This window comes from Littorina saxatilis, linkage group LG12 (genome assembly GCF_037325665.1).
Source record: "Littorina saxatilis isolate snail1 linkage group LG12, US_GU_Lsax_2.0, whole genome shotgun sequence".
Classification (NCBI taxonomy): domain Eukaryota; kingdom Metazoa; phylum Mollusca; class Gastropoda; order Littorinimorpha; family Littorinidae; genus Littorina; species Littorina saxatilis.
The window spans coordinates 64,850,625-64,869,301 of record NC_090256.1 but is presented as its reverse complement, the minus strand read 5'-3'; the positions used below and the strand labels follow the sequence as shown (position 1 = coordinate 64,869,301).

At 40.8% G+C, this 18,677-nt stretch overlaps 2 protein-coding genes across 2 annotated transcripts in view; one reads left to right on the top strand and one right to left on the bottom strand.

The window, feature by feature from the left end:
- Positions 1-18,677, top strand: part of LOC138983160 (protein similar-like) — a 39,925-nt gene that overhangs the window by 6,345 nt on the left and 14,903 nt on the right. Inside the window, exons 2-3 of the mRNA XM_070356569.1 lie at positions 13,283-13,440; positions 15,334-15,461. Of these exons, the coding sequence (XP_070212670.1) occupies positions 13,283-13,440; positions 15,334-15,461 (286 nt within the window). The remainder of the gene's footprint in view (positions 1-13,282; positions 13,441-15,333; positions 15,462-18,677) is intronic.
- Positions 18,380-18,677, bottom strand: part of LOC138982563 (AP-5 complex subunit sigma-1-like) — a 1,227-nt gene continuing 929 nt past the window's right edge. Inside the window, exon 1 of the mRNA XM_070355884.1 lies at positions 18,380-18,677. This exon is cut by the window's right edge and continues 929 nt beyond it. The gene's annotated coding sequence lies outside the window, so the exon portion shown is untranslated.

Sequence of the window (18,677 nt, the reverse complement as noted above, 5' to 3'; positions counted from 1 at the left end):
GTTGAATGAAGGTATTGCAAATAAACACTGGATACTGACCTACTATAATTATTTGTGCATTGAAGACGTACAATGAAGCCCGTTTCTTATATTAGTTCTCACAGCTATCGGACTCAAAGCACACCCCCCCCCCCCCCCCAAACAAACAAAAAAAACAAAAAAAACCAACAACTCGTAGGCCTTGTATTCGGGACCGATACTCTTGTATTGAAAAACAAAATTGTATTGTCTTACAGGTAAACAGAAAATTCTAAACTAACACATACATAAACAAAAACTAATGTAAGATAATGTTATGAAGACGATGAAAGACGTTCTCTGCAATTTCTGGAGTTATCACGCTGTTGACAAAAACGTATCCAAAGAAGTACGTGTAGGTCCTGTACTCTGGATATCAATGTAGTCCGACTCAATACTCATTGAAGAACACGACAACTTAATGGAAAACGATGAACTACCAAAACTTAGAAAACTTAGATGGAACACAGACGATGTATTGTACTGAAGAATTGTCATTGAAGAATACGACAACTTAATAGTATACAATGAACTACAACAACTTAGATGGAACAAAGTCGATGTATTATACTGAAGAATTGTCACTGAACACAACTTAATAGAAAACAATGAACTACAACAACTTAGATGGAACAAAGCCGATGTATTGTACTGAAGAATACTCATTGAAGAAAACGACAAAATAATAAATAAAAAAACATTAAACTACAACAACTTAGATGGAACAAAGCCGATGTATTGTACTGAAGAATACTCATTGAAGAAAACGACAACTTAATAGAAAACAATGAACTACCACAATTTTCATGGAACAAAGCCGATGTTTTGTACTGAAGAATACTCATTGAAGAAAACCACAACTTGATAGAAAACAATGAACTACCACAATTTTCATGGAACAAAGCCGATGTTTTGTACTGAAGAATACTCATTGAAGAAAACGACAACTTGATAAAAAAAAAACCAATGAACAACCACAATGTTCATGGAACAAAGCCGATGTATTGTACTGAAGAATACTCATTGAAGAATACGACAACATAATAGAAAACAATGAACTACAACAACTTAGATGGAACAAAGCTGATATATTGTGCTGAAGAATACTCATTGAAGAAAACGACAACTTGATAAAAAACAATGAACTACCACAATTTTCATGGAACAAAGCCGATGTTTTGTACTGAAGAATACTCAATGAAAAAAACGACAACTTGATAGAAAACAATGAACCACCACAATTTTGATGGAACAAAGCCGATGTATTGTACTGAAGAATACTCAATGAAGAAAACGACAACTTGATAGAAAACAATGAATTACCACAATTTCGATGGAACAAAGCCGATGTATTGTACTGAAGACAGTGAAAATCCTCCCGTGTAATACCATAGGTCATCACAGCAACCAGGCCTAAACGTGTCTCAAAAGACACTTGCAAAACCGATATCTTAGAGGAAAGCACGTACTCCTTCTCACGTTGGTAAGGTCAAGCACAGCACAGAGGAAGCTGAAGAACTCCATCAAAGTAACAGGTGAATATTGTTGAAATTAACCACAGGTCAAAGAGTTGTCCTGCCATTTGATCTGATCGTGAAATGATATTGAAGAAATAGTCTGTAATATAGTGAACACCAACCACACCTTAATTATCGTAGTCCTTGCATGTATTCCATGATGACACAAAACTGCAAGCATGGTCGTCTTGGAATACAGCGAAAACCAAACCAAACCACACCACACTCAGCTCCTGTGCAAAACTGACCACACTGGCAGGAAAAAAATGCTTAAAGAATTAAAACGAGCGAGGGGAATATCATATATATATAGCGTGGGCAAGCGACAGTGTCGTGCACGGGAAACGTTGTACTGGTAAGAGCCTTGGGTAACGATTCGTGCATTCACTCTCTGCACATTCACACGCACCTTTCCAAGATCGTGCAAGACTTTCAGGCTGGACCCTCTGGCTGCTTCGTGCTTTTAAAGGCACTGCCCTTCCCGTGAACACGCTTCTGCTCATCTGCTCACTATCTCAGATCTGCCACGGCTTCTACATTGGGATAAGACCACGTCTACACTTTGACACATACCAAAAACTAAGAGGCCAGACGATTTCTGTGCAGACAGGGAATTTTTGTTGAATTCATTTCTTAAAAGCCGCCGATTGTCAATCTGTAATGTTGATTTATAAAAAAAATCTGATTTTGCACTAGAAGCAGTCAGGATGTTGAATTTTTTTTCCCGGGGGGGGGGGGGGGGGGGTAATGTGTCCAATTAGAGGGTTGGTCTTATCCCATGTAGAAGCCTGACCAGATCTGAGGTGGTAAGCCGCATGGTTTACACGGGAAGGACTGCGCCTGTAAACTTCCTCTGAGTGACCCTGGGTCTCCTGTTGGTTACACAACCATCCTTGTGTTCTGTAGTCTTTTGGGGGTTCGTGTCTTTGCGGTCTGAAGGAGTCCCCTTGTTTACCGCTAGGAACAAATTGCCCACACGATCTCGCTTGAGCTGCTTCACGAACGAGGGTTTTAGAAGAGAGAGAAGTGGATTCCAAACTCATTAGCTTGTGTGAGACCTGAGCTGTAATTACTAACCAGTGTAAAGGGGGTAGGTTGGGGGAAGGATGGCCGTGGACGAGGGAGGGAGGCGAGTCCGGTATACTCGCCATGATGGCGTTGGTGCCAGACAAAGGCCAAACTTCAGTGGTGCGAGGGTAGACGTGCCATGTCATGTCATGTAAGAGAGAGAGAGAGAGAGAGAGAGAGAGACAGAGAGAGAGAGAGAGACAGACAGACAGACAGACAGGCAGACGGACAGACAGAGACAGGCAGAGAGATAGAGAGACAGACAGACAGACAAAGAGAGAGAGAACGGGGGAGAGAGAAGGAGAGAGAGATAAGAGAGAGAGATAAGAGAGAGAGAGAGAGAGACAGAGAGAGACAGAGACAGAGAGAGAGAGAGAGAGACAGACAGACAGACGTACAGAAAGACAGATAGAGAGAGACACAGACACAGATATAAAAATAGAGAACGCAAGAGAGAGAGAGAGAGAGAGAGAGAGAGAGAGAGAGAGAGAGAGAGAGAGAGAGAGAGAGGGAGAGAGAAAGAGAGCGAGAAAGAGAGGGAGAGAGAGAGGGGGGGAGAGAAAGAGAGTGAGAGAGAAAGTGAGAGGAAAATAGAAAGAGAGAGAGAGAGGGGGTGAGACTGAAAGGGAGAGAGAGATCAACTGTTTACCAAACTGCATCATCAAACCAGCTGACTACCACACTTTATTTTAGATTAACAAGATTAACAAGATTCTTTTTTTTTTAAATAACCTGTCCTGATGGCTCTGGAATATACACTGAACTGACAATAATGTATTCAAAGGAAAACAAATTGCAGTTAACTACAGATTGAAATTTAGACAAAAGTAAGAGTTCTTAAAAAAAAAGGTTACAAGCAAAGAATGAAAGAGCTTGACATGTGTATCATATACAATGCTTAATGGAATCATGCATGAGCGTGTGGCAAAAATAAACCACTTTAGAATCAACAGTATGCTCCAACATTGACATTAAGTTGTTTACCCTTTCGGTGTCGCTGAAAATGTCGTCTCGGTCCGTTCTTCCCGGCCTTGCAGGAACAAGAGTATAGTGCGGCCGAAGTCTCTAAAAGTAATCCGGCACAGTGTTTCTAAATGCAGTTGGCGTTTAGCAAAATAAAATTCAAAAACCCCGCCTATAGTCAATATATCATTAAATGTTTGCCGTACACAAATTATCAAATGTCTTTCGTGGACGCAGCAAAGAAGACAGTATCGATTTTTATGGTTGTTTTATTACGAAAAAAAAACAAACAAAAAAACATACGGAAAAAACACAAACACTCGACATTAAAAACCCACGGCGCCTTTAGACGAATTCAAAACGCTTTGGCCGTAAAAGCAATGTTGCACTTTCACCGCAAAACACACTCGGTTCACTCTGCTAAGTTTTTGATATACATGTACCCAAAACTTGACCTATTTTTCTATTTAGTCAAGTTTTGACTAAATATTTTAACATCGAGGGGGAATCGAGACGAGGGTCGTGGTGTATGTGTGTCTGTCTGTCTGTGCGTGTGTGTGTGTGTGTGTGTGTGTGTGTGTGTGTGTGTGTGTGTAGAGCGATTCAGACTAAACTACTGGACCGATCTTTATGAAATTTGACATGAGAGTTCCTGGGTATGAAATCCCCATACGTTTTTTTCATTTTTTGGATAAATGTCTTTGATGACGTCATATCCGGCTTTTCGTGAAAGTTGAGGCGGCACTGTCACGCCCTCATTTTTCAACCAAATTGGTTGAAATTTTGGTCAAGTAATCTTCGACGAAGCCCGGGGTTCGGTATTGCATTTCAGCTTGGTGGCTTAAAAATTAATTAATGACTTTGGTCATTAAAAATCGGAAAATTGTAAAAAAAAATAAAAATTTATAAAACGATCCAAATTTACGTTTATCTTATTCTCCATCATTTTCTGATTCCAAAAACATATAAATATGTTATATTCGGATTAAAAACAAGCTCTGAAAATTAAATATATAAAAATTATTATCAAAATTAAATGTTCCAAATCAATTTAAAAACACTTTCATCTTATTCCTTGTTGGTTCTTGATTCCAAAAACATATAGATATGATATGTTTGGATTAAAAACACGCTCAGAAAGTTAAAACAAAGAGAGGTACAGAAAAGCGTGCTATCCTTCTTAGCGCAACTACTACCCCGCTCTTCTTGTCAATTTCACTGCCTTTGCCATGAGCGGTGGACTGACGATGCTACGAGTATTCGGTCTTGCTGAAAAAGGGCAGCTACTTGACTAAATATTGTATTTTCGCCTTACGCGACTTGTTCTATATTTGTGTAGACCAATGAACACACAAGTCACGATAAATTAATGGACCAAACCAATGCCCGGTGTCCAACGGGGGTTCGGGCCGCGCAGACAATCTAAGTATAATGCAATTGTGAAAGCATCCCAGAACCGTTGAACTAATATCAATCAATCAATCATTATGATGCTTATATCGCGCGTATTCCGTGGGTACAGTTCTAAGCGCAGGGATTTTTTTAATTTTTTAATTTTAATTTTTTTTGTTTATTTTTTTAATTCTTTTTATTCTATGCAATTCATATCGCGCACATATTCAAGGCGCAGGGATTTATTTATGCCGTGTGAGATGGAATTTTTTTTACACAATACATCACGCATTCACATTGGCCAGCAGATCGCAGCCATTTCGGCGCATATCCTACTTTTCACGGCCTATTATTCCAAGTCACACGGGTATTTTGGTGGACATTTTTATCTATGCCTATACAATTTTGCCAGGAAGTACATATAATCCACATGGCAATCTCGTGTTTCACTACTAACTCCGCAGCAGCCAATTGTTCTACCCAACGTAGTCTTAAGGAACTGGCATCCCTTTAAATTCGTCCATCTATGAAACTTTGCAAAAACATGTCAGTCCAACAGACAACTAGAAGTATATCAGTTCCTTTTTGTCATCTTTCCGCTTCAGCGTTTCAATAATTCACTGCGGCTGCGCTGCCAACAGCCAAGTTGTTTCTGATCGTCCCAAATGCTATATTATTCAACGGTTAGATTGAAACATTTTTGTTTACTACAAAGCAGGACAAACTTTAGAATATAGAATTATGTGGTAGAAACTAATGTTCCTGTCGAAAAAGAGTAAGGATGACGAATAAGGAATCAAGACACACATTGCTAGACAGAGGCACCCAAAAACGCTGTTGAAACTGATTGATTTAAAATATGCTTACGGAGCTTAAGGCTGTTCTTAAGTGAGCAAGAATTTGACTTCGCGATGACTTCGCGAAGTCTTTTTACCAAACATTAAGTGCCAAAGATTCGTACAGCGAGTTTTGTGGAGTAGACCTCGCGAAATCGACTTAGCCAAATTAATATGAGGCTTTACTTAGCTTATTCGAGTGAAACAGGACATATGCATGTTTCTTAAGCACAAAACAACTACCAATTAATGTTATTAAAGATAAAATAAAGGTGGTCCTATATAACTTTCAAGTCGTTGGCCGAGCAAGATGTTCGAGATCTCAACTTCCCTGGGGCTATAGCAGCTTCAAGAGCCGGTGTAACACGAGAAAATTACTCCGAGATTTTTACTCCGGAGTAAACATTTCGTACGAAACAGTTACTTCCTTTACGAAAAAAGCACTCCCCCATTGCACGAGAAAATTACTCCCCAAGACAGGTGGGTTCCGAGTAAACATTTCGTACAAAAATGTTACTCCCCTGACGAATAAATAACGAATAAATTACTTCACCCTAACACGAGCAATTTAACTTCCCATGCCAGGTGTACGAAATTGTTACTCTCTTGTCCCCTGTTAGTCTTGGTGGTGGAAGGGGTGGAGGGAGGGTAGCGCGACATTCGTTTGCGCGAGATCACTTATTGGCATTATCCCTTCGCCCGCATCCCATTTTTGTGTACGAGATTTTTACTGGAAGTAAAAAAAATGGGGAGTAAAAATTTCGTGGAGGGAGTAATTTTTTCGTGCCTTGGGGAGTTCTTTTCTCGTACGAAAAGTGTACTTGGAGTAAGAATTTCGTACAAAATATTTACCCCGGAGTAAATTTTTCGTGGAGTAAAAATTTCGTGTTACACCGGGCGATGCCCATTTCCTCTCCCATGCTGCCTTCACCATTTTCAACCCACGTGGACAAACAAACACACACAAAAGAAGAAAAAAAATATCAAAACCTAATAGAATCCGTGGGCAAAGGATCTTTAAAAGATCCTTTTACCTATAGCAGTCTGTGACAACATGGCATCAGTTCACAAAAAGGACGCCATCCTTCTGTTTTCGCCTTGTTTGTACGAGTTGGACAATGCCGCGCAGTACTGTGTGTTTTTCGGCAGTTTGACGTATGACGTTTGAGTGTTTTGTATTAGTTTTGCCAAACACGTCACTCTAGACTGCCGGTCGCGGAAATCTTAACGCCAAGACAAACGGACATGTTTTTGTTTGGATGCAAGTGTTGCCAAGTGTTGAAAAAACTCTACGTATCTGTAAAGAGCAACTTATCTTATACTTTGTCTATGAGGGAGGAATGAAGGTTATCAAGACATTTTGGTGAGAATCTGATATATGTTACAGTGAATTCATCAAACCAGTCAATTTGTAAATTCACTCCGTAAATTTACCAATTTACTGAAAAATTCAGGAAATTTACAAATTTACTGAGTTTGACACCCAGGAAATTTACAAATTTACTGAAAATTTCAGTAAATTTACAAATTTACTGGTTTGATGAATTTACTGTAACATATACACTAATACAAGAAACCGTTCATTATGTTCAAGTCCGTTTAGGGAACATCAGGGTTCGTCCACCTTTGGCAAGTGAGCAAGTGGCATGCACGATGAGTGTGCCTAAAAATAAAAAATAAAAATAAAAAAAGTATGAAGAAAAACTTCGAATAGTAGCACAGTTATAACGAAGTGGCTCTAAATGAACGTTCTGACAACACAATCGCTTGATATAAAGACCAAAACTAACAACCATCTTTGCTTGCCTCTCTCTTCCTCCTCCCGATTTAAGAATACATTTGGCCTATATCTACTTGTGTGTGTGTGTGTAGGTGGTTAGCAGTGTTGTTGTTGTTGTTGTTGTTGTTGTTGTTGTTGTTGTTGTTGTTTCTGCTGTAATTGATCAAAACCTACTTTTTAAATGTCTGCGATCAAAACACACGTGATGTTCCCTTTGAATCTGGAAATGGGAGAAAAACACCCAGACAAAAAACGACCTTTTAGAATGTTTCATGCCTCAAAAATATGTTTAAACATGACATTTCTTCTGGCCACGAATCAATTTTTTGGAAGGGAGGACCTCTGATCAGTTTGATTCCGCTCTTCGTGACTACTTTTTCCTCCACATATATTCCTTTTTTTAATGTGAGAAATTAAAACAGGACCAGTGATGATACGTTGTACTTTTAAGATCAAATAGCCACACACACACAAACGACAAAAACAAAACTGTTTTTCTGGAACACCCAAAAGACATCAGACAATGGAATAATGCTGTACATTCACTAACGCTCAAAACTTTCTGTCACATAGTGATCCATGATGCATTGTTTCTGCGGATCGGCCGAAATCACAATGTTTAGCGTGTTTATCCACGCCTTGCCAATCGGGGAAGCTTATCGCAACGGGCAGTTGAAGGATAATGGAGTTTTAACACACTGCCAACTCAGCGCCCAGTACAAACACTACGGTGATGAGGTGGGGGGGGGGGGGGGGGGCGGGGTAAGGGAGAGGGGGAATGGTGACGGGCGTGGGGAGGGGGGGGGGGTAAATACAGAAAGAAATGAGTAAGAAGTATGATATGAAATTGTGGTGAGACAGAAACTACAAAAGGAAAATAACAGTGGATTTTGACAGTTCACGGTGCGCGCGCATTTTGCCATCAAAGCTGCAATCTTCTAAATCTGTTAGGTTTCGATCAAAACATTGAGTAATAAATAGATAAATGAATAACAAATGAATTATCATAAACAAATAAATAATAGATTAATATATAGATTGATGATTAAATTTTAAAAAATGGAAAAATAATCGATCAATCAATCAACCAATCAGTCGATCAACACATAAATTAAAAAATAAAAAGTCAAACACAAAATCCTATTGACTCAACACGCCGAAATAGACCACACACACACCCGGCAGTCATATCGATGGTGCCACCTCTGTCTAGAAAACCAGCCAGGAAAGTGTTAATAAACAGGAGAGTTATGCGGAAGAGGGGAGTTATTTCGTCAGAGTGGCGAGTTTGGCGGTCACTATCAGGTGGAGGGGGGACACTGTCGCCGCTAGGTGCTTCACAAGTGGTCAAGTGGTTTTAGCGCAGTGTGTCCCCCCGCAGTCTGGGTGGCGTGGGTGGGTCGAAACCTTGCGCGCTACGCTGACTGTTGTCACGCCATCTTGGAAGCGTCGTAAGATTAGGTTTGATTCTGCCGTAAAATGATGATTTTTTCTTCCTTTTCTCCTTTCGTTTTAGTTCCCCTTTTTCTTGTTTTTTTCTCTCTTCATGATGTGCAGTTGTTGTAGTTTTGTTATATACATATATTTCTTTGAATGTTTTATTTTTTTGACAGCAACAGAACCCATGGCATCGCGTCGTTATCTGTTTTAAAACACAGAAGTTTTTTCTTCAGGCTTGTCACATAAACGCAGAAATATATCCCCTTAAGACAGATACACACAAAGATACCCATGAAATTAAACTTTAAGATCTATCGCACATTAAAGTTATAGTTATTTTGTTCATTATTTTCTCTCTTTTCGTGATTTAAACTTTTTTATTTTTTATTTTGTTTTCTGAATATGAAAGATTAATCACAATCTTCGAACCGATTTACGGTAGTTTATATCATAATCCGTAGGTTTCAGGATGAGTGAAGTATTGAATATTGTTTTTAGACATCATTGAAAGATTTAGTAAGTAGATATCGAGATATGTAATGCTATATTGTTCAAAAAATCGCTCCGCGCTTGTATGATAAATCAAGTATAATTGTAGGCTTTTGTTTCATCAGACTTCATCGTATTTGTCAAACTATTTTTTTTATATCACCAGTCTTACCTGAGTAGTCGCACTGCATACATCCTATTTCTTTTCTGTTCAGTTTCTGTTAAAGATAGCGTATTCCCTTTAAGAAGTTTTCTTGAGAGATTAACCTCAAGAAGACCGCGGGACATTCGCTGCGCTGTAATTTAGACACACCGGTAATGATAAACTCGAAAATGCTCTGTAACTTTATGCTTTTAATGAAATGAAACGGTTTCGTATTGCGTCTTGATTCTTTTCGTCGGCTCTTTTTTTTTTCCAAGTGCAAGCAGTTATTCTTAACAATAACTAGCGAAACACGTGCGAATTCAGATACCCAAATAAGCAATCTTGTAAACGCGTGCAAATGTCACCGCTGTAAGAAGCGAGAAATAGAACGTAGCAAAAGCAAAGACACAGTGCATGTATTAGGTACAGTTTGCAAAGATCACCCAAACACAACGTTTAGAATTTGAATAACTGAAGGTTCCAACACTGACTTTTGACGTTATTTCTAGTGTGTGGTGACATCATTGCATATCCCAAACCAAACTGTGTAGCTCTAAGGGTTATCTGAGAACATTTTGGGGGCGAGAATGATCCCTTCAAGACGAAGAAACAAATGCGAAACAAATAAAATAAAATACTACTACATGTAATAATAATAATAATAATAAATGAGCATTTATATAGCGCAACATCATAACTTTACAGTTATGGTCTTTGCGCTTGCCACATTTAAAATTAAAACACAGTTATACGATCTACATTCATAGTCAGCAACGCTTAATTAAAAGCATACACCATCAAACATACATTACAAAAGATTCTTCCACTAACTAAGTAATAAAAACATGAATAAAATAGGTAGTGAAAACAAGGAACATGTACTATGAAACCCTCTTTTTAAGACACCCCCCCCCCCTCCCTCCCCATTTAAGACTTCCTCCTATTTGACACCTTGCTTTTTCAGATTTTCTCTTCATAACCTCTATAAATTTACCTCCATTTTAAGGCTCCCTCAAACCGGCACGGTTGGCCTAGTGGTAAGGCGTCCGCCCCGTGATCAGGAGTTCGGGGGTTCGAACCCCGGCCGGGTCATACCTAAGACTTTAAAATTGGCAATCTAGTGGCTGCTCCGCCTGGTGTCTGGCATTATGGGGTTAGTGCTAGGACTGGTTGGTCCGGTGTCAGAATAATGTGACTGGGTGAGACATGAAGCCTGTGCTGCGACTTCTGTCTTGTGTGTGGCGCACGTTATATGTCAATGCAGCACCGCCCTGATATGGCCCTTCGTGATCGGCTGGGCGTTAAACAAACAAACAAACAAAGGCTCCCTCCCTTTAAAGACGTAATTTTGAATGGGAGGTTTCACTTTTCCGGGCCTTAACGATCAGCCTTGGACCGGAATGCAAACAATCCGTGTGACTTTGTGACACGGAGGTACTAAGTCAAAGCCCCGTCATATGTATGTCAAATCGGAATCATTTACAAACAAAACGTCTTGTATGACACCACGGGTACCCCATTGGGGGTAGAATTAGGAACATTTCGACCCCAGCATGGTCTGTCATCTCTCCACCCGGGGTATTGCAGTTCCTCGCTTCGTGTCCACCCGGCCACCCGCGGGTGGTTCCGGTGCCAGTCTGACCACAGTCTTGCCTTGTTTTACGAGAATGTTCAGCACGATAAGCTTGTCAATGTGGAATGTAGCTGCGGCAGTGACTCTCTGACTGAACGGTTTCTTCGGCGTCTCTCGCTCTCGCTCTCTCTCTCTCTCTCTCTCTCTCTCTCTCTCTCTCTCTCTCTCTCTCTCTCTCTCTCTCTCTCTCTCTCTCTCTCTCTCTCTCTCTCTCCATATAATCCTCTATCGTTTAGATTTAGCTAACGGAATTACTGACAGACTTTTCCAAAATGTAAATAAATAATTACAGTCGGCACTTAATAACTAGGTTAAAATGTACTGAGCTAACAAAATGTAACTTTCAGTTAAAAAAGCAAGAGATTAAGTAATCAAACAACTGGCTTATTGAATATTTAACCAACTAACTAACTACCCAGCTCACTCATTCCTTCCCTCACGAAAACATGTTTGTTTGTTTGTTTGTTTGCTTAACGCCCAGCGGTGCTGCTTTGGCATTTAACGTGCGCCACACTAGAAGTCGTAGCACAGGCTTCATGTCTCACCCAGTCACAGTATTCTGACACCGGACCAACCAGTCCTAGCACTGACCCCATAATGCCAGACGCCAGGCGGAGCAGCCACTAGATTGCCAATTTTAAAGTCTTATGTATGACCCGGCCGGGGTTCGAACCCACGACCTCCCGATCACGGGGCGGACGCCTTACCACTAGGCCAACCGTGCCGGTCTCCGAAAACATGCAAATTCACACTGAAAGCTGAACTCTTGGCAGTATTGTACCATGCTTTACCCTCTGAAAGTTTCGTACTAACAGACCAAACTCAGCTCAACAGAAAGACTGCAATACTTTCATATGCAAATGAAACAAAGTTTCCGCGGCCTGTGATGTTTGCTGTTCAGGATTATCTTATTATCCATGGCTCTCTGTCAGCGCTGAGTGACAAGTAGGCATTATCTCTACGGGCATGACCAATCTGTGACAACGTGATTATAAACATTTGACGTGAAAATTAGCTTTCGCTCTGTCCAACGGGACTTGGCCTGCCGCGCCCATACTGTTCTGATTGTGTTGGTTTAAACAATGTCCCGGGTATTGATTTGACATGTATGTCATCTTTATTACTCGTGTCCAATAAAATATCTAAATATGCACATTTTCCAATACGAGAAGTAGTTCAGGATTAACAGAGATAAAACGCGAGAAGTAGTTTAGTTTAGTTTAGACGATTTTAAGACCAACAGAGAGAAAACCCATTAAATTGGGTTAATTTTCGGTAATCAGTTAATCAAAAATAAATTAAAGGTGTCCACCTACAATGTCTCATGACAACAGACTGCAAGGACATCTGGATAACACAAAGGTTGGAATCAGGCTCAAGATTACATGGTTTTGAAGCAGTGTTGAACTAGTACATCGAACCTGCCTAGCCTTGGCGACCACCTTTTGATAACAACCCCCTGCCCTTAACGACCACCCCAAAGAAAGCCCTTCGGTGTTCTTTCCTGTATATAATAAACCTTTCCATAGCGAACACCTGTCCTAATGGACCACTTTTAGTTGGTCCTTTTAGTGGTCGTTATCGACAGGTTCGACTGTACTTCTTTACAGTTCCTGGATGAAATGAACATGCTGTCTTGGCATGTATACAAACACTCAGTAAACATCACAATTTATACTTAAAGGGGCGTATCTGTTGTTGCTGCTGTAGTTGTGTTCTGCAAAGATATGGCATGGAAGAAAAACATTATTTTCCAAGCAATGAGCATAATCCATGACAACGTTGGTGTTTCCGCACATCATTTAATTCCATCCTTACTAACCACGTAGGACTACCAAAAAAAAAACCCCACACAAAAACACTAACAAAAGCAGCAACAACAAAACACCCCCTCCCAGCCAAAAAAACCCAAAACAAAACCAAACAAACCAACAACAACTCAAGTTTATGATTTTGTTAATGTACGCTCTGTTTGATTTTCACTGCTGTTTGTGTGTGCAGCTTCAAGTCCAAACGATACCGTGACAAACTGAGAACAGAGGTCAAAGCGCTGGAATCTCTGCTGCCCGTGGACAGAACAGCTCTCAGCAGGAAGCTGGACAGTCAGACAGTCTTCAGGTTGGTCATCGCTCTCCTTCGGATCAAGGGATACTTTCAGAGTAAGTGCTTGTGGACGAACTCCGGAAATAACTCTGTCGAGTTTGCATGGGTTGTGAAAGAGTGAACACTTCTGCTTTTATTGAGGCAATCTTTCCACGCGTGCTCCTTGTCCATGTGTTTCATACACACCCCTCGCTAGTGACTGGCCGGTAATGTCAAGTGGGAGAGTTTGCCTCAATAAAATCAAGAGTATTCACTCTGTCACAAGCCATACAAACCCGACAGAGTTGTTTCCGAACGTCGTTTATTGAATTTGACTGGTGCTTCACCTATCAAGGTGTATGGTGAGAAGGGGTATCGCTGTAGGGACCTGGGTGAGTAGTGGGTGGTGGGGATGATCTCTTAGCGGGAAACTGGATCAAGGGGTACTTTCAGAGTAAGTAATGAAATCGTCTCTTGTATCAATATGTATAAATATGCTGAGGAGGGCTGATAAAGAGGCTGGAGGGTGTATTTTCCGGGGGGAGGTCGGGAGGAAGGGGAGTAGGAGGAGGAGGCTTTTCGGGATGCCCGCGGACCGAACATCCCCCAGCAGCAAACTGGACAGTCACGTATTGATCAAACTGGTCATCGCTCTCTTAAGGATTAATTGTTAATTTAAAGGTAAGTGTTGACATCGACTCTTGTATCCGTTTGTAATCGGAGAAGGGGGTGGGGAGGAGGGAGTGTGTTTGGGGGTAGGGTTGCAGGGACTGGAGGGTGCATACGTTATATATTTCAGACGGATAAGGTCGGACAGCTAACCGTGGATGGCAGATGCAGAATCAGTTTAAAGATGCTATATTTATTATCTCCACAGCCCAACTGAAGAGGGGCCAATAAACACAGCTGTTTTTAACTCTTTTTTTGTGTAAACGATTAAGATTGTGTAATGCAGTCAGCAAATCTCTGGAAACTGGGATATGACAAGGTTTTAAAACACTGTTGCTGTATGCTAAAGCTCACAGACCTTTGGACTTTGATAAGCTCTTGGGTATGCAAAGACTGACTCAACAAGTCTTCATACGACAGTGACAGCCGAGTTCTAATGGATCACAATGAATTGGCAACACTGGTGCTCAGTTCAACACCAGGAACCCCCCCCCCCCCCTCCCTCCCACACCCTCTTCCTCTCGGCTTCTGAGTGGATAAACTGACGTTGCTTGTATTGGAGTCTTGAAATGTACGAAACTGTGTAATACTATATTGGCGAGTTGCATCCCCTTTTATGACGTGTGTGTTGTGGCTACAGAAGAAAGAAAGACAGAAAAACAGAAAGAAAGAAGACAGAAAGAAAGAAGAACGACAATTCTAAAAGAAGACAAGAGTGCTTCTAGCACTCACCATGTCTGGACACGCGCGTAAGGCAATGAGAAAACAATACCAGGCCCTATTTCTGGAATAGAACTTCTTCTGAAGGTCACCTTTACATTATCTTTGACTCGCTGATGACTAACGAAAAACGACAATACCTCAGAAAAAAAGAGTCCTCACAAAAGATGTGTATTCAGCCAGACGTATAATTACATATAAACATACAAAATACCAAGCAGTCAACAGTTATACTGTTCTCGACAATGCCAACTGGCAGGACAGAGAGATAAACCTAACGGGAGAGAGGGTTGGGGACGAACATTGGAGGTGGAATGTACAATGCAGTCACGTAGGCACCTCGATCAGTCGTTGTACGATAGGACTCTTCAGATCCACTTTATTCGCGACATTGACCGCGGACTTTCTCTTGACTCATAAGCACGCACATTTCAAGGTCACACCGACTGAGCGGCTGCATTAAAAATACAATGCAAAAACCTGCGTTGCCCTCTGAAAGTGAAAGATCTTTTAGACTGGAAAAACACTCACACACACAAACAAAAAAACAGAATAAAAACATTTGTGAGTGTATTTTTCAGCGGTCGGTCAGACGCCGGAGCAGACGGTACCGCATCACACACTGAGACTTGGCTATGACATGAACAGCCTTGACGTGGCCGAAGATGATGACGTCACACAATTTGTTCAAAGTCAGGCTTGTCTACAGGTGAGTTTATTGCTTTAACATGAAAAGCAGGTAGGGAGCCCAAATAAGTAATGCAAATATTGTTCAATATTAATATTTCAAAACTTGGATGTTTAGGTTTAAAAATGTCAAAACATCAGAAAAGCTTTGAGTTGAGGGAACAGGGTCGGTCATAAGGCCACACACAAAAAAGATATATGTTTCTGGTCACCCGACCATACCTAGTTTTTTCCCGCCGACCCTAGACTTTTTTTTATTGCATTTGTAACAAAAAAACAAAAAAAAAGCGTCAAAACGAAAGTAACAGACGGCAGACGACACAAGGGGGATAACCTCGCATCCCCTTTGTCTCATTTGTTTTGTAATGTGTTGTCTTTCTCTTTGTATAGTAAGTCCAGTCTCTTTGCGTCACTTTATAGTTATTTTCTACCCTGACCCCCCCCCCCCCCAAAAAAAAAAAAAAAAAATTTTTTTTTCTTTTTTAAATCCCTACCTACCTACCCTATTTTTTGAAGCCATGTTACCAGAAACATACAACTTTTTTGTTGTTGGCCTAAGAGGCATCAAGGGGAAGGAGGTGCAAGGACCTGATTACCAGGTGGTACGGGAGGGAGTGGGAGGTGTCAATAAAGACGCACACTGTCACTGTACCACTCCACTCAACGACTCAGGTAAACAGACCTGTCAAGGAGCCACTTTGCGTGAGTGTCACACACGCCTCTAATACAGAACACACACAGCGATGCCAACTTGTCATGAAATGGCATAGTCAACTGAGGGTGCAGGACGGACATTTTTGGAACATCTGCCCTGAAAACGTTGTACTTTGGCCACAGACGCAAAATGAAAGAACAGGTCTTTGTATTAAGAGCTCAGCACTTAATTTGCACAATCATTTCTTGTTCGCACAATCATGTCTTCTTGGACCAGGGGGAGCATATATGACAGAGAAAGGCATAAAGAAGTATGAGGTTAATCACATAACACTGCAGCTAGGTCCTACGAGAGCTTGTAAAGGGTGAAGGGGAGATTGGGATTAGTACATTTCCAAAAAGACTGGGAATACAGAGAAAAAGGGGTTGCATGTGTAGATATTATGTCTAAGTGTTTTGGGAACATCACAAGGAACAGGAGTTGGAACACACAAATGCTGACGCCAATATGAGATATGAGCACTCTTCATGAATGCATTATATGTCAAATATTATACGTTATTTGCGTGTTTGACTAAAATATGACATTTTACACAGATTGAGACAGTCATTGTTCTCCGAGACCGCGCTAGCGGTCGAGGTGAACAATGACTGTCGAGATCTGTGTAAAATGTCATATTTTGGTCAAACACGCAAATAACATTTATGTATCGATCGAATTCCTTTCAGGTACTTATGACTTTGTTGTTGTTTTGACGATTGAACGAGCACACACACACATGCATGCAATCCACATGTATGCAATCAAACACATAAGCTTCATATTTGGGCGTTTCAGGTTGACCGAAACTTCAAAGGAACTACAAAACACACGTCATGTACTCACTTTGTTGTTGTTTTGACATTGAACAGCACACACACATGCAATCAAACACATGACGTTTTTTTTTTTTAGTTCCTTTGAAGTTTCGGTCAACCTGAAAAGCCAAATTATAAAGTTTTGTCGGCCTCTGACGTCACATGACTCAAAGAAGGGAAATCCAATGTCCAATCGATACATAGTAGATTGAGCAGCAAGCCCCTCGTCTCAGAAGAGTAAAATAAACAATAACACGAGAGAGTGGAGATTAGAAATCAGAGAGAGAGAGAGAACGAAGGAACGAACGAACTTTATTTTACAAGGATAAAGAGGGGGAGAGAGAGAGAGAGAGAGAGAGAGAGAGAGAGAGAGAGAGAGAGAGAGAGAGAGAGAGAGAGAGAGAGAGAGAGAGAGAGCGAACGAACGAACAAACTTTATTTTACAAGGATAAAGAAATAAAGAGAGAGAGAGAGAGAGACAGAGAGAGAGACAGAGAGAGAGAGACAGAGAAAGAGAGAGAACGAACGAACGAACAAACTTTATTTTACAAGGATAAAGAGAGAGAGAGAGAGAGAGAGAGAGAGAGAGACAACCAACGATCGACAAACTGTATTTTACAAGGATAAAGAGAGAGAGAGAGAGAGAGAGAGAGAGAGAGAGAGAGAGAGAGAGAGAGAGAGAGAGAGAGAGAGACAGACAACGAACGAACGAACGAACGAACGAACGAACAAACTTTATATTACAAGAATAAAGAGAGAGAGAGAGAGAGAGAGAGACAGACAGACAGACAGAGAGACAACTAATGAACAAACTTTATTTTACAAGGATAGAGAGAGAGAGAGAGAGAGAGAGAGAGAGAGAGAGAGAGAGAGAGAGAGAGAGAGAGAGAGAGAGAGAGACAGCCAGAAAACGAACGAACGAACAAACTTTATTTTACAAGGATAGAGAGAGAGAGAGAGAGAGAGAGAGAGAGAGAGAGAGGGAGAGAGAGAGACTGAGTGAGAGCAACGAACGAATGAACGAACAAACTTTATATTACAAGGATAAAGAGAGAGAGAGAGAGAGAGAGGGAGAGAGGGAGAGAGGGAGATAGAGAGAGAGAGCGAGAAAGAAAGAGAGAGAGAGAGAGAGACAGACAGACAGACAGACAGACAGACAGACAGATAGAAGCAACCCAGTCAAAAAGACAAAAACAAGTAAGCAAGAACCCATGCAAACAATCAAACAAACCAAATTTGAATACATTTGCGTACAGAATACTTTATGCATAATATAATTATATTTCCCACATCTTTGAAGTACGCCTTGTATAAAGCGTCCACTTTGCGACACTATACATATATATCTGAACTAAGTCATTTACATACATGTATACAGGTTCTCATGCACGCAAACACAGACAAACACATGTGCATTTATATATACGCTATATATACCCTTTTACATGCACAACGTTACAAAACATACGACACTGACAAGTCAAAAGAAGTTACAAGCCTAAACATTAGTTCGTGTAATCCAGGTATAAGGCAGATTTTTTTCTTTTGAGAAAACATACTCACACACCCAAACACAATATACAAACGCCTGAAACGGCACTCAAATGTATGCACACTCATATGTGTGATCTCTCTCTCTCTCTCTCTCTCTCTCTCTCTCTCTCTCTCTCTCTCTCTCTCTCTCTCTCTCTCTCTACCAAATAGAACAGAGCTCACTGACAACTTT